At 38.4% G+C, this 27,929-nt stretch overlaps 2 protein-coding genes across 4 annotated transcripts in view; one reads left to right on the plus strand and one right to left on the minus strand.

Moving 5' to 3' along the window:
• Positions 1 to 1,557: 1,557 nt before the first annotated feature.
• lobo (lost boys) overlaps positions 1,558 to 27,929 on the minus strand; it is a 32,152-nt gene continuing 5,780 nt past the window's right edge. The window contains exons 3-9 of one of the 3 annotated variants that reach the window (XM_002052911.4): positions 4,326 to 4,685; positions 3,548 to 4,262; positions 3,288 to 3,469; positions 2,485 to 2,700; positions 2,195 to 2,416; positions 1,944 to 2,138; positions 1,558 to 1,882 (exon numbers count right to left, since the gene is read on the minus strand). In XM_002052911.4, the coding sequence (XP_002052947.2) occupies positions 1,637 to 1,882; positions 1,944 to 2,138; positions 2,195 to 2,416; positions 2,485 to 2,700; positions 3,288 to 3,469; positions 3,548 to 4,262; positions 4,326 to 4,685 (2,136 nt within the window). In that variant the 3' untranslated portion in view covers positions 1,558 to 1,636. Of the gene's footprint in view, positions 1,883 to 1,943; positions 2,139 to 2,194; positions 2,417 to 2,484; positions 2,701 to 2,799; positions 2,836 to 3,287; positions 3,470 to 3,547; positions 4,263 to 4,325; positions 4,686 to 27,929 lie in introns of those variants that run through there. The other 2 variants (XM_015171792.3, XM_032432864.2) reach the window with 2 other exon arrangements.
• Positions 23,258 to 27,474, plus strand: dan (protein distal antenna). The gene is made up of 2 exons (XM_070207090.1): positions 23,258 to 23,632; positions 24,396 to 27,474. Exons 1-2 carry the CDS (start codon positions 23,599 to 23,601, stop codon positions 26,537 to 26,539), a joined length of 2,178 nt encoding a protein of 725 aa, XP_070063191.1. The 5' UTR covers positions 23,258 to 23,598; the 3' UTR covers positions 26,540 to 27,474.

Here is a 27,929-nt window from a genome sequence, read left to right on the forward strand (position 1 = left end):
ATTACGTTAAGCTCATGCACGATATTGTTGTTCTCCTTTATAAATTCAATATTATTTTTCCGCTCTTACGCATTTATAATTATATATATACATATACGTTTTCAAATAATGCATTAGATTAAGCTGTTGGTTATTTTAAGAGCATAAGAGCATTCACATAAATTGAATATTTTGCAAATAAAACAATCACAAGTAAAAACGAAAAACAAAGATTTAATACCCTTGTAGATATTGGAGAATAGTGCAGCTCGCAAATGCTGAGTTTGTTAAAATATCTTTGAAAACAGAATATTTAACCATATAATATTCTACTAGTCCACCCATATTTAATATAGCAGCTACATGATATATACATTATTAGCAAACGCCTCTACTCAGCAGCCCCACCAACGGTCTTAATGAGAAACGAGAAAGAAAGGCTATCTTCGGCACGCCGAAGATCTAATACCTCTGCAGACGCTTTTCATAATGCTCATAATGCATTACCCGTATCTAAGTAGCACAGGGAAAATAGTTATTGCAGATATATGATATAGTGGTCCGATTTTGATGGGATTTAGCATAGATATGAGGAGCATAGTAAAATCTTGATTAACAAAAATGTTTTTAATACAACAACATAATTTTCGACCGATCGTTTCTAAGGCAGTTATATGTTATAGCGGTCCGATGTTTATAACATTTTACAAGTAGGTAGGGACCACAGTGAAACCGAGATTTAGCAAAGATATTTTGATAAACAATCAGAAATACCAAAATAGTAATTGACTGAAAGGTACAGGGGATTCTGAAGTCGAGCACACTACAGAGTGATCCAAACATTCAGAATATACTATGCAAATGGGCCAAGCTTATAGTTGTGTTTATTCCGAATGCAAGAAATAAAGTGGCCAAAATGAATAAGTCATAGAGATCCGTCTTAGATCGTTCTTGACTAGCCCATAAGGCAGATTTGCCTACACAATATCCCCTTTATATTCTCAAAAAGACAATTGCTTTAAAAATATCTGTAATTTAAATGGATTTATTTGATTAATAGCCATGTAATGGTGGCGGAAGATGATGATGGCTCTAAAATAAAAGTAACTTGAGCAATATATACTATGCTGAACTACATGTTAAGTTTGGTGACTCTAGTTCTTGAGACCTAAGAGATTTGATCAAGACAAAAATAAAAAATATATATAAACAGTATGTATGTTACGGGAGCACTGCGCTCTCAACTAGAGCCTTTGTACTTGATGCCGAAAAATGTAATTAGTTTGTACGTTTGTCACATATGCAGACTCTATTAATTATTCCACTGACACTTTTTATACTCTTGAAGATGGTTTATAATTTGTTTATAAAATGATATTGGTATGCTGCTCATATTGCTCATATTATCATATATGTGTTTTATTAAATTTGCCTTACTCTAATAAGTATATGTCACTATAAAAAGAATCGGTTGAAAGAGCTTTTGTATGGCAAAATATTACATTTTCCAAGATATTTTCATCAAACTCAGCATTTACATATCTGTAAGCCGTCAGGCAAATGACTACAAGAATAAAACAAATACTTAGCGTGCCGTAGGAGAGCATTTAATTTCTAAATTTTGGTATGGTCCATTAATAATTTTTATTTACGATTTTTATTCATCAGATGTTTTCTTATCTTCCATTTTTAAGTTTAATCGAGGATCTTTTTGCAATGAAGCTTTAACCCATTCATACTTTTTCTGAGATTCTTGATGAGTCAGAGTTAGCCGCTGCTGTACCATGCGTTTCCTGAGTTCTAAGTCTTTAGCCTGCTGTACAAGCCGATTATAATCGAAGTTGTCAAACTGATTCTCGAACTTGTTTAAGAAACGATTTAAAGACTTCGCCTCGCTGGTTAACTGTTCATTTAAAAAGAGATGTACGAGCCAAATTCATAGGTGTGATATAAATAGTACTTACGTCTTCATATTGTCGTTGTAAATTATTGAGAAGAGTCACAAATCGAGTTTTCAAATCATTTAAGCAAGCATGGTAGGCACCCACGGCTTGTTCTTGAGTCAGTTCATCCTGAAGTTTGTATGGTACCAAATATGGAGCCAAAAAGTCTGCCGGCTTACTGGCTATTTCGCGTTTCTGTTCTAGCTCTTCTTTGAACTGCAAGAAAAGTCGAATCAGATAAGTAAAACGTTTAATAGTTCCAAGTTAAAAACCTGTTGCATTCGAATTGCACGGGCAGCACCATTGCGAAGTGGGTCAAATAAACCGAACTTTAGTTTAGGTTCCTTCTTTTCCATTCTGCGTTGATCAAAAATATTGCTGAGATCATCCTGGATTTTTTCAAACTGCTTCCTAATACGATCCTCTGACTGAAGTTGTTCCAGCAACAATTTATATAGCTCTAGATTAGTACGTATCGGATCTAAGGGATTCGCCTGAATAAGTTAATTTAAAATAATCTGAGCATATAGGCACACAGTATATTTAAATGTGTAAAACTTACCCTATATATTTTGGTTAGCTTCTCGTCGTAAATCAGTTCTTTGCCATAATCTGGCTTCGGCGGCTTCGTAAATTCGACTGTGGTGGCAGTCAGTGCTCCAAATGTGTAGTGAAATTGTAGTATTATTTTGTTTTGATGAAACAAGAATGTTCGGCTGGCAATGTCATTTGATCCTATCTCATCTTCGTCAGAGCGATGAAATTTTTCTACGACTTTCTAAAAAAAAGTAAGAGTGCTCAAATCGGGAGTGGCCGAATAGGGGATACCCTGAGCTTTCTTCTACCAACACCGTATGCAGGTTGCGCTAAGCTCTTGCTTTCAACTCGCAAACTAATGAACGCATGCCACCGCCTTATTATTCATAGCCATACCAAGAATACAGTTTGGACGAAAAAATAGAATGAACTATAATATTAGCACATATTATAATATACGATACAATCGCAATTGCAATTATATTTGCGTGTATGTCTTTGCTTATTTGTGTGCACACGCATATTGAAAATCTTGCGATTTGTGTTAGCTGCCGCTAACAAGTGTCCAACCAATATAACAAAATTTTCATAACTTTTTTTCGTAACCGATCTGGATATAATATTTAGCGTAGATCTTATTGTGCTATAGAATATTCTTATATTCTAAAAAAGACAATAGCAAAATCAATTGTGGCATTTGGTCGAAGAAAGACGAGCCATAAAATGAATTATACTTTTGCTGCATATGGTATTATAGATGCTACATGCCTAATTTGGTCAATCTAGCTGCTGATATTTAGGAGATTTGGTAAAAACGAGATCACTTACTTTGAGAACTCCACCACCTGGCTTAAATTGAAACTCCCTGTACCAGCACCTGTCAGATTGGTCCTTATAATGTAATATTATCGATCCTGGGTTCAAATCTACAGTCTCCAATGAGTCTAATCTTGAGTTCGAAGAGAAACTTAATCTTCTGGGTAGTGAAGTGTCCGAAAAATACTCGATTGCTAGATCAAAATATAATACATATTGTTCTTATTTAAGTAAGGAACATTCGAACGCAATTGCATGAAGACTTTACTTACATTTTAAACTATCGTTTCGACCTTTAGTAAACAGCTCCTCATAGTGGTCGGTTTCATAGGTATAATTCAACTGTTCCATTAAGTCAAACCGGTTCTTATAATATTCGTAGCGGACTCTTGGATCGGTGCATATATTATCATTAAACAAAGTCAACTGCATTACCTTGCCGTCGCGTTGCGAGTATGGAGAAAAGCGTTCGTGTATGGCTCCCTTGTATTGAACTTTTTTTCCAGAGCCTGGAAAACGTTGTTCGTAGTCCGCGAAGCCGATGTGAAGCCTGTTTACCCAGTAACAAATGGCATCTAAATGCTTTTCATCATTTACATCAGTATCGCCATCTGTTATGTTCTCATCTGATGAAACTTTGTAAGTGCGCATTTCAGGTGGCTCGCCTGGTAGCATGTGTTCCCAATCATTAATATCGCGTAAATCCCAACGCAAATCACCGACGCGCTGGTACTTTTGCTTATTAACATAGTAATTATACTGGTTCCAGACAGTGTCAACTAAAATGTATTGTTTACAGCCTGTTTCACATATAAATCCCGTTGAGGGCTCTATGAATACTCCGGTGGGAGGGGCTTCCACAACATCTCCATTCACATCCGTATATGTAATTCGGGGCTTTACACTCCAAGGTGCGTTATTTATAATCACAACCCATGCGTGAGAGCGCCGATAGTGATAACGGTCGACAGCTAAAAGTTCTAGATCCTAAGGAAAATTTAAAATTCAATTCACATTGTGAATGTAAAAGTAAATGTCTGCAATTGTTACCGCCATTTGCTTTCGCAAAAGGTTCTCTTCCAACCGTCTCTGTTCTTCGGCTCTACGTTTGTGGACCTCGGCCATTTCTTCCTCTAGATGACTCTCCAAATCAGGCAAGGCGCGCAATTTGTACTTAACACTCTGTTCTTCCTTCACCTGTTCCTGTTCAACGGACTCTTCCTTAATAATTGGATACGGGTACGGCACATTGTGTTGATCATTAAGAACCGTCTCTTGTCGTGCTACTCCAGACACAACCATAGCAGGATGGCCAGCTCCAATAAGCATGCTAGCCAACAATGTTGCCATTTCGTATGAATTTCCACGCCGCTTTCGAAGCAAGGTCTCCGGAGATATTAAGCGAGTCGGCTAAATAGCGATGTCAATAAAGATTTATTATATATATTTTTTTAACATTCTGTATGGGCCCGTTGAAGACAGGTAAAAAAGACTTTAATGGTTCTGGACACGAGGCATATATATTCCTAATTAGCATCAATAATCGAGTTGATCTAGCCGAAAAGGTCTGCTTTCCGTTTCCAAACAATCGATAAGGTAAACAGCAATTGGCATATACCCATACCATATTGTTCTTATTTCTAAGTATTTAAAAGTTTGTTTCAGCTTTAAAGAGTTTTGACAAAACAAACAAAAATTGGATTGTGGTGAGAACTTGAAGCCGAAAAATAAACGCTTGATTATTGCCTTAACATTTTCCATTCAAGAGTGGTGAACTTTGCAAAAAAAAATCAAATAACTTCTCACTACGTTTATCATCCAAAAAGAGTGGATTTTGTAAAGTGTGGAACACTACTATATGAATTTCACAAAGATCTTTGAAAGCATTTTGAATGGAAATAAAATAACTAATTTAACCATTTTTTCCAACTTTGGAATTTCTAAAATAAATAAATTTTGGTATATGTTTAAAATAAATCGGACAAAACAAATCCAAAAAATCGTTTAATCAAGAAAAAAAATCGATATAGCTTTAAAGGTAATATAGGCTCCGACTTATGCAATTTACTGAACAGAAGAAATCAATTAAAAAAAAAATTTAATTTTAAAAACTACAGAAAAATATATAATGCATATTTTTGAGGTTTTGGAAGTTTTCTTGAATGTTTTGAGTACGCATAAATCATACACTCGTGGTAGTCGAATACTTCTCTGTTCCATGATATATATTCTAATAAATTTGCAGTACTTAATTTTTTGTGCATCTAATAAGTTCACTTTAATCAGTTACTATTTTATTCAGCTAAAAACAAAATAAATGTAAATATCGCGATGCAGCAACAAAATATTCAACGAACTGGAAGTTTGTTCTACGAATTTTCGTCAAAACCGTTTCGCAGCATGAGACAAAAGGACACCTTGTTAATACCTATGTAAGTATGACCCTTCGTGAAAGGTAGTTGAATATTGCTGACGCAGCAGGAAGTGCGGAAACCGACTTGTAAGGATTCGACATTTATACCCTATGTTTTAAGTGAAAGAGCATATCGGTTTGTGCAATGCGTGCCTTGCTATCTACCTGTTTATGCAACTGCCGTCGAACCCTTTTGAAACATTTCTTGAAAATCAAGCAAGCCAACTGCCGCATATTATTCTCACTTATTATCTCCACGTATACACAAAGTTGTATAGTTTCAGTGCCTTATAAAGTCACTTACTTATAAATTTACGGGTATTGGAATCAATGTTCATTAAAGGGAGTGTCTGAGCTGTGAACAGTGTATAGAGCGGTCGGGAGCTTACGTTTGCGATGGTTCAAATTAAAATACGAAAAATTGCCGAAAATGCTAGAAAAAAATCAACATTTGACATGGAGTTTTTAGTCAAGCAGAGGGTATAACATTCATATATACAGAATCATTTCACGATGACACACACACACATATATATAGTTGCGGATGTCCTGCGGCGCGAATTTTATTAGAATCGGAACAGACGTCAGTTTGTTTTTGTCTCAAGCTGCGACAAAGAAAAAATCGCACCCCTACCTAATCCACCCGATGTTTTCTTATCTCTAAGCTGACCGTTTACCTGCGCAGCTGCAATTATCTCGTAGGTGTATGCGCATGTCTCCTATACATCACTTTTCTTAAGACAAGGGCCAAGGGGACTATTCAGCGATTTGCGAGAAAAAAAAGTACTTATGTTTGTGCATTTACTACACATGTAGATCTCGTGAGGCCTAGCAAACCTAGCACCACCTACTTACGTTTCCTTGTTGATCTTCTTTTTGCTAAGTAAGCATCATTTTGTATACACTAACAAACTAGTTGAATTATCAATTTTTCCTTATTTAACTTACATTTATTCAATGTCGCGAACTTGAACTACTTATATCATGGGAGTAGACAGTATTAAAATTGTCATTAAATGTACAATGCTTACAAGTAGACAACTCCGAGCCGAGCGTCAATATAGTCATATTCGTCTGTCAGTCGGTCTATTTCAAGATATCTTGATGTTTTCAAAACAACTTAATTTTAGACTGATTGTTTCTATGGCAGTAATATGTAATATGTTGGATTGATATTGATAATATTTTGAATATATATAAGGAGCACAGTGAGGTAAGGATATCTTGATTAAAAAAACAACCTACTGCTCAACCGATCATTTCTAACGACTATAATATAGTCGCCCGATCCAGCCGATTCTAACATATGAACTGCGTGCAACAAAAAAAATGGGACGAGATTTAAAACGGAGAGACTAATTCACGGAAACGGCTATGTCAGAACAAAATCAATTTATAGCAAAAAACATACCAGATGTGCTCATACTTGTTGCTTGTTCGCTTATATCTTACGAGGCATTCTCGGCACACCTTGTGAACGCGTCCCGCCGTTTCGGAATTGAAATGCAAATTCCACGTGAAGCCATAAGAATCACAATAAGGTGTTTCAAGGCATCAGCGCGCAGCGGGTAGAGACATCGCACCATTCGAGGTCAAAACCATTCGCTGCCAGCCAGTCCGTCAGCGTCTAATTGAATCCGCTCCGGCGGAGTTGGCTCAGTTAACGGTGCGAGCTCCCCCCTATGTATATGTGACTGGCCTATTGTTTTCGTGTACCCGCTGACATCAGGTACTCGTTGCGATGGCGCGAAATAAGAAACGCTTCAAGGTTATTCGAACGTGTTAATTTAGGATCAAGCCTTGTATTCGCAAACGCAACAATGGAGGAAAAGCATGACAAAAACAAAGGAACGAAAGCACGCTTAAGCATTGAAAAACAGGCGCCCTGTTACTTAAGCAGGGCACAGCTCGAATTACAGAAATAGCAACGTCCATCGCAGAAGTGTACCAAATGCAAAATTTTTGCAAAATAAAAAAGGGTGGCAAATGACAGACTGGCATGACCACTTTTCGTTGAGAAACAGTACCAGTGCTTGGCTGTGCCGAAGTTGAAGATAACGAAAGCAGGCAGCGCTGCAGTGCTACTTAAGACATCCACCCACATAATTCCGCACATGCCCTATAGTAACCCGAGGCGAAAAACGCACGTGGGAGGCACATCGCTTATCGGGGCGCATAATGAGCCGCTGCCATCTTTGTCATAAAGGCATAGAAACAAAGCGGTGAAATTCAGCGCGATTCCTTAAGCACTTGCGGGAGCGTTGCGCGTCCCAAGCCAACGTCGGCTGTATAGCAGCGCCGTAAATGAGCACACACGATGAAAATCAGCGACTTAACCCCTTTATGATAATGTTCCACACAGAAGTGTTATTGTCCTCGGGACAAAGGGCTGCACCGCATAAACACTAGCCAGCAATATACGCGCAGAACCGCGTCGCAATGATGATACATAGTCATCAACGACCACCGACGAAACCCAAACCGGTGCTTTCTTAATAATGGCATACACATATTTACAACGCAAAATAAGGTCTTCCATGTCCACCTCTTCTATGCCAAGCAAAGTGTCAAAGAAAAATTAAGATGAAGGTATATCCGTGAAATTTCACTTTTTACATAGCGAATTTATGTATGGTATGTATAGAAGTGAATTCATAAATGAAAAAGGCCAAATTTCCCAGATTTACCTTCAGCTTACATATATATATATATATATATATGTATCAACTAGCAGGTACTCACGACCTTGTCCTTGGCAAGTTGTTGGTTCAAATTGAAGAATACTTTTTCGCTCATTATAAACTTTTGTTAATACAGTCCTTGGCCTACAATGCCTCCTATTGGATGCGAAACGTACGCAAAACAGTTGCATACACAAGTTTTCCGCCAAATACCACTTGCGATCTAAATTTGTGGCGGTCTTTGAAAATTAGTATGAAACCAATCCGACGAAAGCTGAAGCATAAGACTACGTTTGAATTTTGATATGAGTTTAGAAATAAGTTTTGACTCGAAACGTTTGATCGAATGATTTTTCTTTCAAGAACATATTTGTTTATCCATCTTATTTGATAACCATAGGTCGAAAAACAGGTTGAAAATACTTATTACGTTTGTCCAAATAGTTTCATCACACTCAGCATTTACGAACTTCAATATTTTTACAAATCTGAAAGACCGTATCCTTAATTTCGGTGTCTTAGCTCCAATTTTCCATTCGGGAAAATGTTACTTCATTAAAATAAAATTGTGTCCATGCAAAGCAAGTTAATATAAAAATGAAACTAATGTGAATCGTATTTATACATACAACTATTAAAATTTTGATATAAAACGAAATTGATAACAAGTAATACTTCTTAACCTAAAACAATAAAAATAGTTTTGTATGCATTTGTTTGAATTTCTTATAGTAATTTAGTAATATATAATATTTTGGGATTAAGTGTTTGTTATTTTCAATCAAAAACATGTCTCACAATGTGTCAATATACCACAAGAATGCGTAGATTTAAACATGCTTTAAGGACTAATGTAGATTTCTTATTTTAGCGCTATTACACGTTGCTGTCCGTCTCCATTAGGGGATGATAAGAAGTCGACGAGATGGATAAACACATTCGTGCTTGCTGATATATATATATATATATATATATATATATATATATATATATATATATATATATATATATATATATATATATATATATATATATATATATATATGTAGGTTGCGTCGTAAAGGGATCTTGCGTGTTTTTTTGTGACTCAAGCAAAGACCTGAGTGAGAATCGTGCTCGGATACAATGAAAATGATGGCAATGTCGGTGGTTGCTATTTAAAGCAGGTCACTGATTTCACGGTTGAAGTTGACTTAATGCTGATATTTATAAAGCTATCCAACAGTTTTAAATTTTTATACCCTAAAACCATTGAAAATAAGTAAATAGGTATAATGATTTTTTGGAAATGTATATAACAAGCAGAAGAGAGCAAAGTGAAGTACATTATTCTTGCTCAGCATCAATATTCGCGTCAATACAATCTATGTATGTATGTTATTCAGTATATATGAACGCGCCGATTTCGCAATCTATAAGATCTTGCCTGCACAGTAGGAGTTGCCTTCCATAATCATTTCCAAGCAATCGATTCAAATCTATACGGACTTTCTGTTTATAAGCATATACTTTACCTTTTAAGAGCTAGAGTCACCAAATACCATTTGACATGTTGCTTCTAGAATAGTACTTTATATACAGATCATTTATATACCCTAAGCCAGTTAAAAATAAGTAAAAAGGGGATAATGTATTTGTGTAAGTGTATGTAACAGGCAGGAGGAAGCATCTCCGACACCATTAAATATATATATTCTTGATCAGCGTCAAAATCCGAGTCGATCGAGCATGTCCGTCTCTCTGTCCGTCCAACTTAATTTGTTCCCGACTAGAACCTCTTGTTCAAATTGTAAAGAGTTAAGAGACTCTAGGCGGTCGTTTCCGACTAGGGGATACCATGAACCCTCTTCTACCAACACCAAATGCAGCTCGCACTATGAGATACGATACATAAGTTCCTCCCAATAGAATCCGTACCGACCACACTACTTGAAACAGCACATACAGCACATACACATATAATTCTATAAAGAAGCGCATGCATGTGCGTGTACATGTACACAGACAATTTTACGATTTGCGCTAGCTGCCGCTAATACGGTTCAAAAAGCACACGTTTTCTTAAATAACTTATGTGCTAACCGTGCTTCCTAACCGATCTTGATTAAATAACAAAATATCAATATATATGTATATTTGTAGTCTATAGAACTTCGCCCACACAATCTTTGACCACCCTTTTCTACCCAAGAGCATGTTTCCTACTAAAGAAATATTCAAGCTAAGATACCGATTAATAATCATATTCAAACTACACAATACTTTGATCCATAATTTTGAAATTGTCAGGAAATATATGCCCATGACTGACCAGGCGGTTGGGGATCTCTAATCAACTGACTGATGTGATTTGCACAGAGTCGGTCGACAGCAATTTCAGTGCTTGTGGCTCTGAAGTATGCGCATAGTTTGCTTTACTGGCTACAAATAATTTTGTTCACATTGCTTATCGTGGTCTTGGGGTACGAGGAGGTTCTGCGATTTAAACCGGACATGGCATGCTAAACAGGAACAAGAGTCACATGCAGAACCAGAGCTATCACCTCATGGCCGCTGAACCATCGTTTGCTCGTCTGTCTCTATATGGCTAAGTTTTTTGTCTGTAGAGCTGTTAAAAGTCGTTGCTGCCAGTTGCCAGCCAGCCAGCTGGAGGTCTTTCTTTGTGCCAATGTGACGCAGGCCAAAGGGTTGGGAAATGCGATGGGACTTGACGCAAAATTACGCCACTCGGCCGCTCGGCTTGACTTGGCTATATGGTCCTGCACCACCGTCTGCCACTTGCTCTGATCTCAAGTGGGCTGCTATGCATTGTTCTGTTTATGCAGGTAAGCAAGGCATGAGGTGGCACAGGCTCTTATACCTTCGAATATGTACATATTCACGTACACATATATGTATGCATATGTATTTGTACCATTTGCATCCGCACACCGTAGAGGTCCGTCAGTCAGTGTCAATTCTACATACGCTGAAAGTCGCGATGCCTATAGGAAAAGCAATGCGGTCGGGGATGTGTGATGGTTGGCTGCGGCTGCGGCTGTTGCCGTCACCATCGCTATTGCTTTGCCGCAGGGAGGCAACTGCGGATTTAAGCTGAATTGGCGCGGGGTTGCGCTCTGATTGATGTAGGGAGCAGTCCTTCTACACGTTTTGGCTTGATTCTCCTTGTCTTGTCTGTCCTTTTTCATAGACGACAACGTTTGTCGCAGACGACGGTAACGATGCTGACCGCGCGACATGCTGCTTTCTAGTTTGATGAAAATTCGCGATTGTGTGCGTTCAACCGGAACGGACAGATTTACCATCCCCTATTAGAAAAGGCGCATCGTTGTCCCGAGTAAATTTGTATAGAATTCTCCTTTACTGAACTGGTGTTTGGTCAGTTCTCTTACCTGTGCAAATGCAAACACATTCAACGTATGAGTGAAAAATTTTAGGCTAAAGTCAACTGGGATTTTATTAAAATGTCCGTCTAAATCCACATATGTAGAGGTAGTAAAGTTTCTTATTAACAGGTTTACAACAATATGGACCTCCTATTCATTTTTCTAAGACGTGTTTTGGTTTTGAGTAATTAATTGAACTACAGTAACTTATGATTCCACTGTAACTTACAGATCAACCTACAAAATGCGCGGCAAATCGCGTTCTTGGGTGTTACATCTTTTCCGCTATAATTTTTTTTTAAACAAGTCTACATGTGAGCTGCAGGCAATATGACACTTGAACAGACTACACGAGCTCCTCACCGCAAATTTTATGTATACACTGCCGTATTAATTGAGAAACAACAACATCAATTTGTATAGTGTGTTTTTATAGCACTCTTACAATTTCTTTACCTTTTCTTATCAAAATTATTGATAAATTATTTGTACTTCTTTGATGCGAACAGCTGCTTGCTTATGTGCCTGGGCATATTTATTTGTTCATGGATATGTATGATAGAGAAGCGATATTTCAAAACTACGCAGCAAAGTTAAAATTGAGCCTTTTTCGGGTTTGAGCTTAAGCCCGAGCCCGCATGAAAAAAGTGCAATACAAATAACTTTTTTTGTGAAAGGATTTTTTCGAAATCTCGTCATGCTGTGCTTTGAACTCAGTCAGACGTTCTTATAAACCGCACCCAAAAATGGATATAATGAGTATATTTTTTCAAATTTATGTAATGCTCCAAACCTACGCAGTCTATAGGTGAAAACCTAGAATCTTGAAATAAATATGTTTTCGTGAGTTCCGATCGCTTTAGTGCCGACTAAAAAAATCGAAAATCAAAAAAGAAAGTTCAAATAGAAATATATGTACTATGTCAAGGCAGCTGCTAGTTCACTCTCGACTAAAGCACAAATATGGATTTACAGTTGATGAAAAAGCGATGGTGTTTTTAAGTTACATTTTTGAATTATACATTTTATTATATTAATAACTTTTGTACAACTATTTGTGCCAAATAAAAAACATCTAGTTTTTATATGATAGTAACCATTTCAATGAATTATCATTGGATGAAGACAACGCTATGAAGTTATGCACTCTACACGCATGTGTCTATCAAGTTGTGCTGGATAAACTATGTATTGGTATACTGCAGATGCAGTTGCGGTTGCAGCCGCATACATACACTCATCTTGTATATCTATATTTACATACGTGCATGTACAAGTGTGCATGTACTGTCTTGAACATACTGCAATTAGCAACTGATTGAACTTGCATATATGCTGCTAGCATCTAGCTCCTACTCATATCAACCATCGCTCGTCTTAGTAGCAAAGAATATCTTAACAAAGCTCGGGCGAATACATAAGAAGCGGGGGCAAGCAAAGGATACAAGAAAAACTGCATGTGTCTGCGTTATTTGCATGTGGCTCAGACTGGAATGGTTTTTAGACCAGAGCGCAGTGGACGCAAAATGCATGTCTTGCCTTGGTACATATAGTTTAATTTCGAGAAGGATTCAGCCGCACGTTGCTAAGAGCTTTTGCCAAAGTCAGCTCTGTCTCTGTCTCGCACGTATTGCTCACGAGATTGCTCCGCATCCTTGGGTAATGTCGTTCTCTGTCCAACACATTGGCCGGCATCGGTAGCAATACTAAGCGTAAGGGCAATGTAGATGCAGTGCGAGTCAGTCAGTGGTCAGTAGTTGGTGGTCGAAAATGCTGCGTCTGCCATGGTCCCTCCGCTGGCGCCTGAATTGTTTCAAATTCTGTGTTTTCTCGACTGCTGCAACGATGGCAACGACAACGGCAGTGGGAGCATTTAGCTTAGATTGGAAGGACAAATGCCAGCCTCAGCCTGCACGTTTGCCTTCTTACGCGGCATCCTGTCCAGTCCGACATAACAAACACACAACCACACATACACAGGTAACGGCAGCTGACAAAGAGCTCGGACATCGGATGGCGTCGGAAATGGTGGTAGATGAGGTGGCACAGGCAAAAGCAGATGCATTAAAACAAAGCAAGCTACGAACTACGATATGCAAATCATAGCAACAGCAATGAGCAGACCAACATGTATAGCCATAGTACACAATGGAATAAAACGAATCGTAAGAAAAAGGATTTCAACGAGGACGAAGTGAATATAACAACTTTCGAGAGCTGCGGCTTTCGTCTGCACAAATCGCCTTAGCTTATACAAGACCGAGGCTGCACACAACGGCCAAAAAAGGACAGCCGTCTGCATGGCAGTAGGGTTAATCGGAGTAGGGTGCTTAGCAGGTAGCGACTAACTAAGAGGCCCATCCATGCCTAAACTATACTAAGGTGCTGCAGGAAAGGGATTTGAATGTTTCCTTGTTTTACGCATTGCTGAAAATTGTTTATCGTAATTGTGTATGATACTCAAACTTTTCAAATGGGCGTGACTTATACACGATATCTGATCGTAATAAGTATATTTTCAAAGATCCGATGATCACTGAAATAGTAGAAAGAGAAAATACTTTTCAATTAAGATACCTGCCGGACTTGCGTATATGACATTCGTTTGTCTTGATTTCAATGTAATAATAAATATTTACAAAAATGTATACACTATAATTATGTATGTGATTGAATACGCACAAAAATCATATAAGCATTTAACTTTTTTGCGAAGAAAACTACAAATTTTCGCTTTGAAAATCATCAGACCTATAAGCCCAATGCGAAAAGCATTAGATCCCCGGGTAGAGGGCGGTTATATACTGAAAATCATGCACATAATACACATTCACATACATATACACACACGTTCAAATGTATATTTGTATGTCTATTTTGAAACGACGGAGTAATGGTGGTGACCAACGTCCTGCCTGTGCCTTCATCTTTCAATTCACGCGAAAATTTCCTTCGCCGATATAGCGTCCTTGGGTGTGAGTGGGGGTGGTTGCTGGTGACAGCGGGCAAGCGACAAGTATGGGAGAAAGCGAATCGAGTTTAGCTGAGGACAACGACGAATTCGTAATTGTGCGCACACACGCACCAACACCAAACCATTTTAGACAAGGCGTTGGCGGATAGGGGAGGAAAGGGCGTTTTGTTAGCTGGCCAGGCTGGGCTGGCGACAAATCAGCCGCTGTATGGATCATGGACGAAGAACGTTTACTACAGCAGCTGGCAAGGAGCTGGAGTTATAAGAGAAAGTACGACACCGAGCGGACGAGTGAAACTAGAAAATTTCGACTTAGTGGACAATGGGCAGTCGGTTTAGTCTGTTCGTTGGCATTGTTGCTTGGTCGGCTGGTCGGCTGGTCGCCAGGTCGGTTGGTTGATAGCTCGGTATCCAGGATGCATTCCATGCGATGAGAAGCAGTATCGACGATGGAAATCTGGTTTGTACACACATGTGTATGAGTGTAAGAGAATACAGAGTATATGTATATACATATATATATATATATATATATATATATATATACTATATGACTTGCGTAAAATTAACTTTAAATTCTTGCTGCAACGAAATTTGCGTTAAGGATATTCAAATGCGTATGTGTGCATGTACGTATGCTGCCAGCAGATGACCAGAGCCGACACTGTCACATGCCAGCAGGCTGACTTTTTTATTACACGAACTCTTTGAAAATGAAAAGAGTATAATTGTTTTTTGCAAATGTATGTAACAAGCATAAGGAGGCTGCTTAGGCCGAATTAATTATATATATTGTTCCTCAACATCAACAGTCGGGACGATCTAGCTATGTCCCTCGGTCGATAGGCTTTATGAACTTGTGTTCCTTTTATGTTCCGTGCAGACCACGTTTCTTTCGAATAATCGAATATAATACTATATTAATAGTACACACAGATATAGAGTATTCCAATATTTGGATATATTCTCGCGCTCGCCACAAAATAGTAAAAAAAACTCATTTAGTAATAAAAACTCCCTATGTCATATGTTACGAAAATATAAAAATTTGATAATAAACATTAAAATAAATAACAGGGTTGGGTTACAAGGTGGGGGATAAGGCTGCGTATGCTGCTTGGGTATATAAAAGGGAGCCGGAATATTTGTAACGGCAGCTTCGTACTGTGTTCAGGGTATCTCCTAGTCGTTCACTCCCGAAAAGACCACTCTAACTTCAGAGCAACGGGAATGTACCGATGAAACTTTGCCTTAGACTAAGTATTGTGTTATTATTTCTTTTGGTTTTTTAGATGCTTCTTCTCCTAAGCCTTTTCTCTTCATTTTTGAAAGGCAGTCCGGCAGACCTTATAGGTCTTCCCTTATCTTATAAATTTTTATCAATCGTAATAGTCACTGACAGTCGAAGCAATCGAATTTTATACCGATTTTTTTCTGATCATAGACACCCTTAAAGAGGGTATTTTAATGTATGCTTAGAGGTGGCTAGGTCACCTTTGGTTTTTGATAATCTTTCATCCATCTATATTTGAAAACTGGTTGTCTGAGCTAAATGAATTGGTGATCACACACAGCAAGCCCTTAAGCCCAATTTTTATTGTAGTAGTTATATATAATATATATGTATATATAAACGTGTTTAATAATTTTATAAGGCTTTAAGGACAAAGTTTAACGTTTCGTCCCAGCGGCCTCAAAATCGTTCTCATGCAAAGTAAAACTGAAACAAGTAAGAGGTTCTAGTCAGGAGCTCCCGACTAGGGGATACCCTGAACCAAAGACAATATAATCATTTATATTGTCTTTGCCTGAACTCTCTTCTTCCAACATCAAATGCATATATATATTCTATTTTAGAAGCTATATGTCAAGTTTGGTGACGCTAGCTCTTATTATTTACCAAAATTGCCCGAAAAACAGAATATCGATATCAATTTTTATCGATTGCTTGGAAACGAAGTTATCGGTTATCGGAAACAAACTCGATCTGCGCAGGCACTTGAAGCACCTACATCTAAAATTTCAGTCTCTAGCTCTTATAGGTTCTGATATCGTTGCGTTCATACATACAGAAAGACGGACATGGCTAGATCGACTCGGCTATTGATGCTGATCAAGAATATATACTTTATGGTCGGAGATGCTTCCTTCTGCCTGTTACATACATTTGGATTTTGCACAAATACAATGTACCCTTATACCCAATTTTAATGGGTTCAGGGTATAAAAATATGTATATTAGGGATTTTGTCAGAAAATGCAAGATAACTATTATCAAATTATTTAGATACAAATTGTATTTAAACTTATTTTCGAGGTAGGCGAAGTCAAAATTTTCCATTCGAGCGACTTTAAATATATTTTCAATAATGTACATTATTTATTCCATAAGCGAAAAATGGGCAAAACTTCAAATTCAATAAAGATTGGAGAAAATATTCCGATTAGAATAACACCATATTGTTGCGACCCTCTTTATAATTTAAAAAAAAAATATTTCCATTTACACTCGGCATTTGAAATTATATTTTTAACAGACCCTAGTTATGTGATATAAGGCAGTGCTTTACAGAAATGATAAAAAAATCGACAATAACGTAATTTAATTTAATCGAATTCAAAAGTGTCAAATCATTAAGGCACTAATATTATGTTTTATACATGTGATAAGCAGAAGCACAATAACGATTTAAAGTTTAATTAAACTCTCTTTACACCTTTATCTTACTGACAATGGGTAGCCGACTATATAAAGTAGATATATTCATGATCAGCATCAACAGCCGAGTCGATTTATAGATATAGAAAATGCATCTAATTCAATATTAGTTAGTTATTATTACTCAAGTAATATTAACGCCCAAAGACGGAAGCTAAACTGAAATTCGCAAACCCACGAGCTACCCTTACATTTTGGAAATATGTTGTTGAATAGTCTGTTCGGTGCTTTTAGTGTGGTCTTTATACAATTTTTAGAAGATAAAAGATTGGAAGAAAGTAATAAATTTGCTGCAGTGCAGGATGAAACCCGCTAATTACTTAAACCCAAAATTAACTATAAACGAAATCGTGCTTAAAAATGGAAAATGCAATACAAACAAAATTAAAAAACTAAGTTGAGTACTATTTGAGTCTGAGAAAAGAATTTTAGTAAGGATTTGATCTGGTATTTCACTCTTCATACGCCACGCCAGCAAAGTGGCTTTTCGCTCTCGCAAATCCACACGAATGCTGATACGAGCAACGCCAGCCTATTTTCAGCAAAGCTGGTTGATGCTGATCTGCTTTGCTTCCATTCAATGTTAGAATATGCTTAACCCATGATACCATGTGCATTATTAATATTGAATTTCTAGCGGTTTCGCTATTCTCAGTTTTTGTCAAGCAAGCAAGTAGCATTTTATTGTGTGGCGTTACTCATCTTAGTATTTATAATGTCTTTGGTACGCGTCCAAATGAGAACAGCTGTTGACTCCCTTTAGTTGTCTAACGAACTCAGTGCTCTCGCAAAAGAGTGAAACAGTGAGAGACAGCGTACGCACAATCTCACAACCAGTGACGAGTAACCGTAAATCCTGATGAAACCAAATATCAAAACAAAACGATGAAAACAACAGAGTACAGCAGCACGTTAGGGGATTAAGGAATAGAACCAGAAGTAACAGCACCAAGAACCATGCAATCCCATTCCAGGCCTATTAATTACTGATTTTTTCGACTGCAGCCCCGACGGGCCCCCGATCCCATGTTTTTGTCAACTGGTATTTGAGATTAAAAAAACATACCGCACATGTCCGTGCTAAAAAATAAAATTCAACCACTGTCCAGTTCGAATTATTATTCGAAATATGTGGTGGTCGCCTTGCAATATTTTTCTTATACTTTACCGCCTAAAAATATTTGCGCATAGTAAAAAAGGACCAAGACATTGTATGGGAACTGCTCACCAACCTTGCATCCCGCCAACAACCTAGGACATATACACACAATCTTGAACTTTGCCGACGAGGCACGCAGCAGTCGACTGCGTCGCTCGTCTTTGCGGTGGTTTGGTTTGGTTTTGCTTTACTCATCGCATCTACATGTCTATCCATCCATTCGACCAAAAAAAGAAACTTAAAATACACACAACTAACTGCATGCATGTACACATCTACTTTTATATACAAAGGTATTTGCATGTGTGTACATACATATACATACATATCCTCATAGAGCAAGATTTGAATATATGACCAAAAGAAAGTAGGCCTGCTGCTGCGGCCTAGAAGGATATGCTCCCCGCAAAGCCGACCGTCCGGCCAGCCTACCGCACGAACGTTGCGTCGTCGTCGATGCCTATGTGTCTGAATTGCGTGCGAAAGAAAATATGTTTGTGTATGCATGTATGTGTCCGTGTGTATCGTTATTGTCCAGCTTGTCCCTGAGCACGGCCAGTGCCTGTGGTGCGGCTGGACGATGCTAGCTTAAGCGGCAGCGAGAGCACGCTACGTCTTCGCTGCCGTCTTGGCCGTTATTAATCATTGTACATTGGGCTGTCACAGAAAACGGCCGCGAGTACGCCAACAGCAACAACGGGTAGAGAGCGAGAGCGCTCTCAGCGGCAACGTCGCAAACAGACACACGCACACACACACACACACACGCACACACAAACACAAAGAAACAGAATAACGACAACAAAACTGACCATACGAGTGTAAACAAACGCGCACGTGTACTCATTCGCTCACTCACTCACACAGCCGTACGAACACACACATGCATACGCACGGAGCCGCCGCGCTCAGGAGAAAATACTCGTGCCACGGAAATTCGCCGCGCTAAAATCAAAATTCGCTCACGATTTCTGCGCTCGCTGAGTCGCGGTAGTTTGTCGCCAGACGCTTGCTGTTTAGGTTCGCAGGACACTGGTGGACGGCATAGCGGTCATATCCTTTCGACAGCCGGTCACTCAACACGGTGTGCGTTGTCGCGGCTAATTTTCGCGATTTCGTTTGACATTCTCAGCTATCTACATAATATCGAAATATTTGCCAGTGTGGAAAATAATTAAGCTGGTAAACAGTGTTGTGCTTCCATTTTTTGAAAATATAAATACAATATTATATAAATTTAAAATAAAAACAAAAGGGATTCTTAGTAATAATATAAACCAAATCACACTTCCTAACGAATTAATTAATAATACATAATAGACAAGGCAAAACTTTAGTAAGATTCGCGCAGTGTGTTTACGCGAAAAATAATATTCATTTTATAAATCGCCGAGTGCAGTCGGTCGATTTCATAAACATTTTTTCGCTAAGGTGCTCAAAAAAGGTTTGTATAAATTATAAATTTAGTGTAATGGCAATATTCGATACAATTCAAACTATAAATATAACCTTATATTAGATAATTGACTTGCATATTAGTACAAGTATAGGCAGAAGTGACAAGTTGTGGTAAAGTTATATCACGAGTCTTATACATGAGCTCCTTAGGTAAATTATATTCGGACTAAGCATATACAAATCTTTATTTCAACATTTAGTTAACTCTTTATTTTATGAATAAACTAACTTTGTTAAGCTTACTAAGTTTTAGCCAGTGCTTATATATTTAAACGAAAATCATCAAGTTTCTTTGTAAAAAAAATAGTTCCTTTGGATTTGTTAAAACCCTTCCGTTGTTGGCGTAATAAATCGAAAATTCAAATTTAATATTTATGTGCCTTGATTCAGATTGATTGTATAAATTAATATTTGTTTACAGTCAACCGTTTAGAGAGAGGCTATATTATACTATCGAACTTTAATTTCGAACGGAGCGTGATAACAAATCCAAAAATCATATTTATTCCTTACTCGCATACACGTTTAAATAATTATTCCAAATCGAAGCTGTAAAGAAAGAAAAAACATGCTCTTATAGTTCAGTACATATAGACAGACAGACAGACAGGTGGACGTACATATCGACATCGATTTGGCTCGTTGTTCTCAATGATAATGTATGTACTCAATTGGGTGGGATATGCCTTCTTCTCTTTGCAACATACACTCGGATAATTTTCTTAGATCCTTTTTACTCATTTTATGGGTACTGGGTAGACCTAAACAGGTTGGCCACCGCCAATGAAAATTGTGGGCGTGCCCAAAAATAATTTGGATTTCATCTTTCAAGGAGATAATACAAGGAGTAAAGCAAATGAAGTGTATTTTCGTTTATAATTATGAGTCTACGAATGAACTGCCAAGAGCCCATTAATAGTCTAAAACTTTTCTCGAAGATTGTAATTTGTGGGAGCGAAAGGACCTTTACTGTATCTTCGAGCCTTATGTGTCGCAAATAATTCTAGCATACTCATAGAGTTAATGTTGTTAATAATATGTCATGATGATATCAGAAAGGCAATGAATAATTTGATTGTATTAAAGAATATTCTTCTCAAAACAATGAGTTATTTGTACTTCTTAGAAGATTTATACATACATAGTAACACATAAAGGCTTTATAAGACATATTTTCCATTATCCTAATAATATAAAACCTTTATTGTAGAAGTACTTTTGATATGGTATTCTAATGTGTGAATATACCCTCTGAGTACCCTTTGAGGGATCTAGAATAGTTTTTACATAAAAAAAGTAGAATAAACAACATTGTCCCTGAACCGGCCAGCTCACTAGTATTAGAATCTAAAAACTGTAAACAGAATATACTATATATTAATATATAGACAGAATCGGTGGATGAATGTGGTTGGGTGTTAAACTGTTAAGGAAGCCAATGAGCTGAATCAACAAACCAAGTCTCAATAGTTATGATGAGCGCAAATCACTCGAAATAGAAAATCGTGTAACAAGTAATAAGTAAAGTACTCCAATTGCAGTAGTTACACTACTCATTGCTTTAATGTTGCCGACCTCCAACAGGTGATTCCCACACACACTAGCACATAATATATACTATCTCCACTTGGTGGCAGCAGACAAAACAAACTTTTTTTGGTATTACTCTTTAAGCCATTTTATTCGTTTATGTATTAACCCAAACAGACAATAACAAACACACGCACACACAATCACATACACGCACACACACACACACACAGACAGAGATGAAAAAAATTCGTATCCTACAGTATTGTTCCCACCATTTGCACATACTTATCCACAAATGTATTAGTACACTCCGAGTAGTTTCTGTCGTTGACCTGCATTCACCAGACTGTGCTGTGCCATGTCTCCCACCTCCTACAATCCCAGTCCCAGAATCTGTGTCTGAATGGGTTCGATACGAGGCCAAAGCGACGATAAAAATAGTAAATACAATAAAAATTATAATTGTATATAGGAAAATCACAAGCTTTAACACACACACTGACACACAAAAAGCCGGCCGGCCATTATATTTGTATATATGTATGTAAGGAGTATGTGTAAGAAACGTTAGTGTTTACGTATGTAACCGAGTGTGGTGGTCTACAGGAGCTCTAGACACATTCACAGACGAGCTCTGGCACTCACTTATACAGACAAGCATAGACAAACTTGCTGTAATTCTTTTATATACACATATATTTCTTTCATCTTTTTCTGTTGTTACCAGTTTTTTTTTTTCTTTTTTTTTTTCATATACTGTCCCAGTTCAGTTCGTGAAAAGTTTAATGGCACGCTGGGACTGTTCGAAAGAGAAAGTACAAATTCTTTTGCTTTAGCTTTTGCCACAGCATGCGGAATGGTAAAAGACCTTGCAATTTTTATACAGCTGTAAAGTTTTATTCGATATGTGTTTTAGTGGCATGTGGGCACCGATACACCCATAGCCATAGTTATGTACCCCTCTATTGGTTATGAGCGTCCATGTCTGTGTGTGCACATACATATACATACATACATACATACATGTTCGCATCGGCAGGTTGTTGAAATGGAGGTTAAGGACATAAGCATGTGTACATAGGCCGCTAATGTTACTAATCCTTATCAATTAGTACAGCTATTTAATTCGAATTGGCCAAACATATGTATATAAGTATATATATGTGTATGGGTAAATCAAATTAATTTATGAATGTACAGAAATAAAGAAAAATAAATTTAAGAAAAATAAGTGGCATACATATTATAATAAGTATATGTGTATAACATAATGCACTTATTAACTTAACAAATTTATTGAAATTCCTACAAATAAATATTGCCGTCTTACATATACATTTGTATACGTAATTAAGTATGTTGCATACGGCAAGCAAGGACTGCAGCTTCTTGTGAGCAGACTTATTGATACTCTTCGACCTTGTGTCCCTCTCTTAAGCAAATCTCTCTTTACTTGCCAACTCTTTGTTCACTTTATCGCATTTGGACTCACACACACACACACATACACGCCAAGTGCCGTCTTGCTTCTCAAACTTTTGTTTTTCACGTATGTGTGTGTGTGTGGCTTTGTGTACACCAAAAGAAAGAAATCATGTGTCAGTCATGCGCAAAACGTGTTTTACATTTTAAAATCGCGTGTCTCGCTCCTTCAAATAGGAATAGCAGCGGACAAGCTCCTTTGCATTCCTCGCACTTGTTAACTGAGACGAAGGCGGAGCATACTGCCATTCGCATTTCTGCCAAGATACCGACGGCCTGCCATCATTTCGAGTCTTACCTATAACCACTTAAGGCTTGGATTACGAACGAAGGTTTCAGACCTGGCTTGGAAGCAGCTCTCATTCTCAACTTGCCGTTGTTCTCGATGCACCTGCTGCTGCTACTGATGCCACTGGGAGGGGGAAACGCAACAGGCTGTAACTGATTGAGCATGGGGTCACTGCTACTGGATGGGGATGTTTTTGGCCAGCAAGCGAGAGCTTCCCACGTAAAACTTGATGTCGTTGTCGTACTCCGTATGCACGAAGGCAGGTAAACAAGTTATAAATCGTGTGCTTCGTGCGCTCGGCTCCAACTCGTGAAACAGCCGATGACGACGGTGTTGTTGGCGAATGGTTTTTCTTGTTGCTTATTCGTAGATTCTCGCGGCTCTATGTCTGTGTGCTGCAATTTCGAGCAGGCGCGAACTCAACGCACCAATTAGCATATTCCATTGTCTCTATGTGTGTGTGTGTGTGTGTAAGTAGATGTGTCTCCCAGGCCTTTTCATTTTTGGCATTCCTGCGACCTCGTCGTCGTCGTGAAATGGCTTTTTAGTGGCATGGGGGCGTGCCACAGCTCATTTCGCCGTGAAGATACAGCGCTGAAGCGGTATGAGAATATTTCATGTCTGTATTGGTATGTGCGAGTGCTCAACTTTGCATGCATTTGTATATAATAAATATGTGGGTGTGTGTGTGTGTATGCGGTTTATTTACATCTACCTCGCGAGCTGTCCGTAAAACTTTAAAACGCGACGCGATTTTATTGGAGCTTCGTGCGAACGTGCGACTCGCTCTTGCCTTCCACACGATGCCACAACAACCCCAGTAGAAAGTACATGGCGCGCGCACAGAACATTCGTTCTACATATGTATATGGCATGTAGTTGCTCCTGGCGAATGGAAACGCATTATTTTGGTTATGTGTTGCATTCATTATATGCATACTGTGGATGCGTATGCATATTAAGTGTGTCACAGCCACTGTAATTAATTTAAACTCTTTTTTTTTTTTATCTTGTTCTTTCTTGCAGAAGCCAAACTGTTTGATAACGGCTTGAAGTTGGATATTTCCAGCTATTCCCACATGAACATACGCATGGGCACAAAGGGCAAGCGACCGTTGCGTAGCTTGACCCCCAGGGACAAAATTCATGCGATTCAACGTATCCACGATGGTGAATCCAAAGCTTCGGTGGCCAGGGATATAGGTGTACCCGAATCGACTCTACGTGGTTGGTGCAAGAATGAGGACAAGCTACGTTTTATGTCCCGCCAATCAGCAGCTGACAAGATGTGCGCTGATTCGTTAGTGGATAAATTAGATGGTACTGCGGGTATATTAGGGCCACCTGAGAAGCGCCAACGATTAGACAACACCCTGCCTCTAAATTTTTCCAATAAAATGAACTTTGATGAACTTGCCTTCAAGCGATCGCCTCTTACTGGTTTGGACTACAGTACAAATAAAAGTCTATCAGACATGAGCTACAACGGATTACCAGTTGATTATGTGGGCTTTAACGGAGCGATCAAAAACAAAGTTTTTGGTGCAGATATATCCCGGTCTGGTCCTGCTGATCCATCGTTAAATGCCATAAGCCCTCTTTCGAGTCTCACACATCTATCAGGTCTCACCGGCATATCTCAGTCTCCGCTAGCTATCAGCTTTAACGAGCTGACCTCAAATCTAAATCTGCTGGCTCAGCTTAACCCCGGCTTAGCAGCTATGTCAGGATTAAATAACTTTGCAGCAACAGCTAACACATTGCGTAATACAACAAAAACTAATGGTCAGTCACAGCCACAACTACAGAGTCCGAGAAGTGAAAACGGGGATCGAGACCGGACTCCAGCGCTGTCCGTCAAGAATTGGGCAAAACAAAAGCCGTCTGGTCCTACCTCAAACACCGGAGACTGTGACATAAAAAGCGGAAACATAAAGAGTCCGAGTCCATCGCTTGCGCCTTCACTGGTTGGTTGTGTTGCGCCGCTGTCAGGTCTACCTGACGATCCTCTGCTCTACTGGCTTAAATCCCAGCAGGCAATGCTGGGACTAAACAGTCTGTACCCACCTCCCGTGGCATTGGGTGTTACAAGCCCACCAATACGCTCCTCAACCCCACAACAGCTAAATCAATATTCCAACACTCCCCCCGTATCTTCCGCACCATTGGCTCCATCATCACCGGCGGCTAGAGGTTTAGATGACAAGAATTCGGCGTGGTATAACTGGTGCAAAGCATTTGGAGCCAGTCTGCACTCACTCAATCCGAATGCAGCTACATTGGCAGCGCTTCAGGCAACTTCCATACAGCATCAAGCTTCATCGACTACCGCAGAGGCCACGAATATAGAAGATGTCGTTAAACAGCCGTACGAAAACATTCTATATTCCCAGTTAACAAAAGAGACTGGATCGTCATCGGCTCGAAGCCTGTCGTCTAATGAACAGAACCAAACTGAACAAAATGATTTGGCCACAGACCAAGTGGTAGACCCTGATGTAGAAAGCAACGGAAAACCTGAGGATTTGTCGGCTAAATCGGTGAAATCAACAAGCTCTACCCCTTGTCCGACCATGGCATCTCCGAATCTCGTTATTAGCAGCCGTGATCATAGTCCGGAGCTGTGCACTGCGGTAAGCAGTCGATCGCCGTCAAATCCAGGTAGCACAGAGTTAAACAGCACCTCATGCAGCGCTGGTGAAGATTGCAAAAATGTTCTCAGCAATATACTGTATAAAATTGGAAGTATCAATGTGGATGCGTCAGAAAACGCCACTACGCCTGTAAGTCCGGAATTGGGCTGTGAGTCAGAGGCAAGTTTCACCAGTGATACCCATCCCCACAATAATAATGATGTCAGTGCCAGTAACAACAACAATAACTCCAATAAAACAGACGAGGAAGAGCGGGGCAAGTGCGTGGACTATGCGACCGACATTGAAGAAGTAGAGGCCATAAGACACGGCGAAAAGTTCCTACAGTGGCTGGAAAACTGTAGTAATCCACGCGTTACAGCCGTTCAACTGATGCAACTTAGATTCCTGATTGCAGCTATCAAGTCAAACAGTGATACACAAGCGGTTACTAGACCCGCTGTCACTTGCTCTGATGAAAATGAAGACAATTCTCATGAGGATGCAAGTAGAAACAAAAGTCGTCGCCGTAAATAGGACAAACCGAAGTTGGCACCTCTGGAGCCAGCCACGGATATTGTTGAAACTGCGAAGGAGCACAAGAATGAAATGATCGATATAGATACCAAAGGGCATGGCCCAGACTTGGGCTGGAAGCAATCGAAGCTAGACCCAAGCTGTGCCAGCGGTATTGAATCGCCATTGTCCCTCCTTACAAGATGCCAGCAGTTTTCCCCAGCTATTTACCAATCGTCAGCAACTCTGCTCAGCTCGCTGATGTTTCCGCCATACGAATTTGTACACTGTGACCTCGATAATGACCCAGATGACTGCCAAATAACGGGCGAGTACCAACAGCCCGATGAACTCAGTTCGAGTAGTGACGAAAATGTACAGAATGACTTAGAATAAATGATTTCTTCCAATCTCTATTATATCAATGTATATGTATGTTCAAATTATAGAGTACACCGATCCTGAGCCAAAACTCACATTTATATTGTGAATTTTACCATTTTTTATTAGATAAGAGTAAAATGTTTTGTTTACATTTACAATTTGTAATGTCTGTCTAAATCCCCTTTAATTTATAATACCTTAATGATAAGTAAGATAAACCATTTGTAAAAAAAAAATTAATATTTTTTCAATTGGAACACGTTTGATCTTTTTTATTTAATGTTTTTATCAAACTAGAAAATGTTTAATTCATTCAGCTTTTTAGTTGCATATCTTAAGCTAATAAAAACATAATGTGGAGACAGTCAATCATGTGGATTTGATACTATTAGTTACTTTTATTATTATAACAAATACTCATGCAAATACTGAATGAAAATATGTGCTAATAAGAATTTTATCAATTTGAAATTCGTAAAATATTTAAATAAACTGAATTTATATATGTAGAAGTTTTAATTTTAAAACCTTGTTTAATAAAACATTCGAATTAGACAATTTTTATAAAATAATTTGACTACTTCATTTGGAGCATGGAACAAGTATACAATCAAGGGAAATATTAATTCACGATGATTGATTGAAAATTAGAAAGACCATGTTTATAAAGTTTGAACGCAATGTAAGGAAAAGGTTATGATAGTTGTAATATGTAAAATCGTATACTGTCTACATCGCATAATACTCTTAATATTTTCTGCATTTCTCGTCTGTATTTTGTATTTTCTCTAAGCTCTGAACACAATCAAACACATCGGTAAAAGCCTTTTGTGCTAGTGTTACGCATGTAACAGACAGAATTAGGCAACTCTTAAATATTCTTAGTCAGTATCAACAGCCACGTCCATATAGTCAATCCCGTCTGTCCTTCTGTTTATTTTAAGACTAATTTCTAAGCTTTAAAACGATCGTGTTAAAACTTAGCATGGGTCTGTCTATCGGTTGCAGGCCATTCAGAACCACACAA

This window comes from Drosophila virilis, chromosome 2, assembly GCF_030788295.1.
Source record: "Drosophila virilis strain 15010-1051.87 chromosome 2, Dvir_AGI_RSII-ME, whole genome shotgun sequence".
NCBI lineage: Eukaryota > Metazoa > Arthropoda > Insecta > Diptera > Drosophilidae > Drosophila > Drosophila virilis.

What these genes read in the sequence shown, in the direction of transcription:
- dan (XM_070207090.1), top strand. Translation starts at nt 23,599, where the DNA reads ATGTCGTTGTCGTACTCCGTATGCACGAAGGCAG. An exon ending in CTCCGTATGCACGAAGGCAG is followed by an intron (nt 23,633 to 24,395) that starts GTAAACAAGTTA and finishes TCTTTCTTGCAG; the next exon opens with AAGCCAAACTGTTTGATAAC.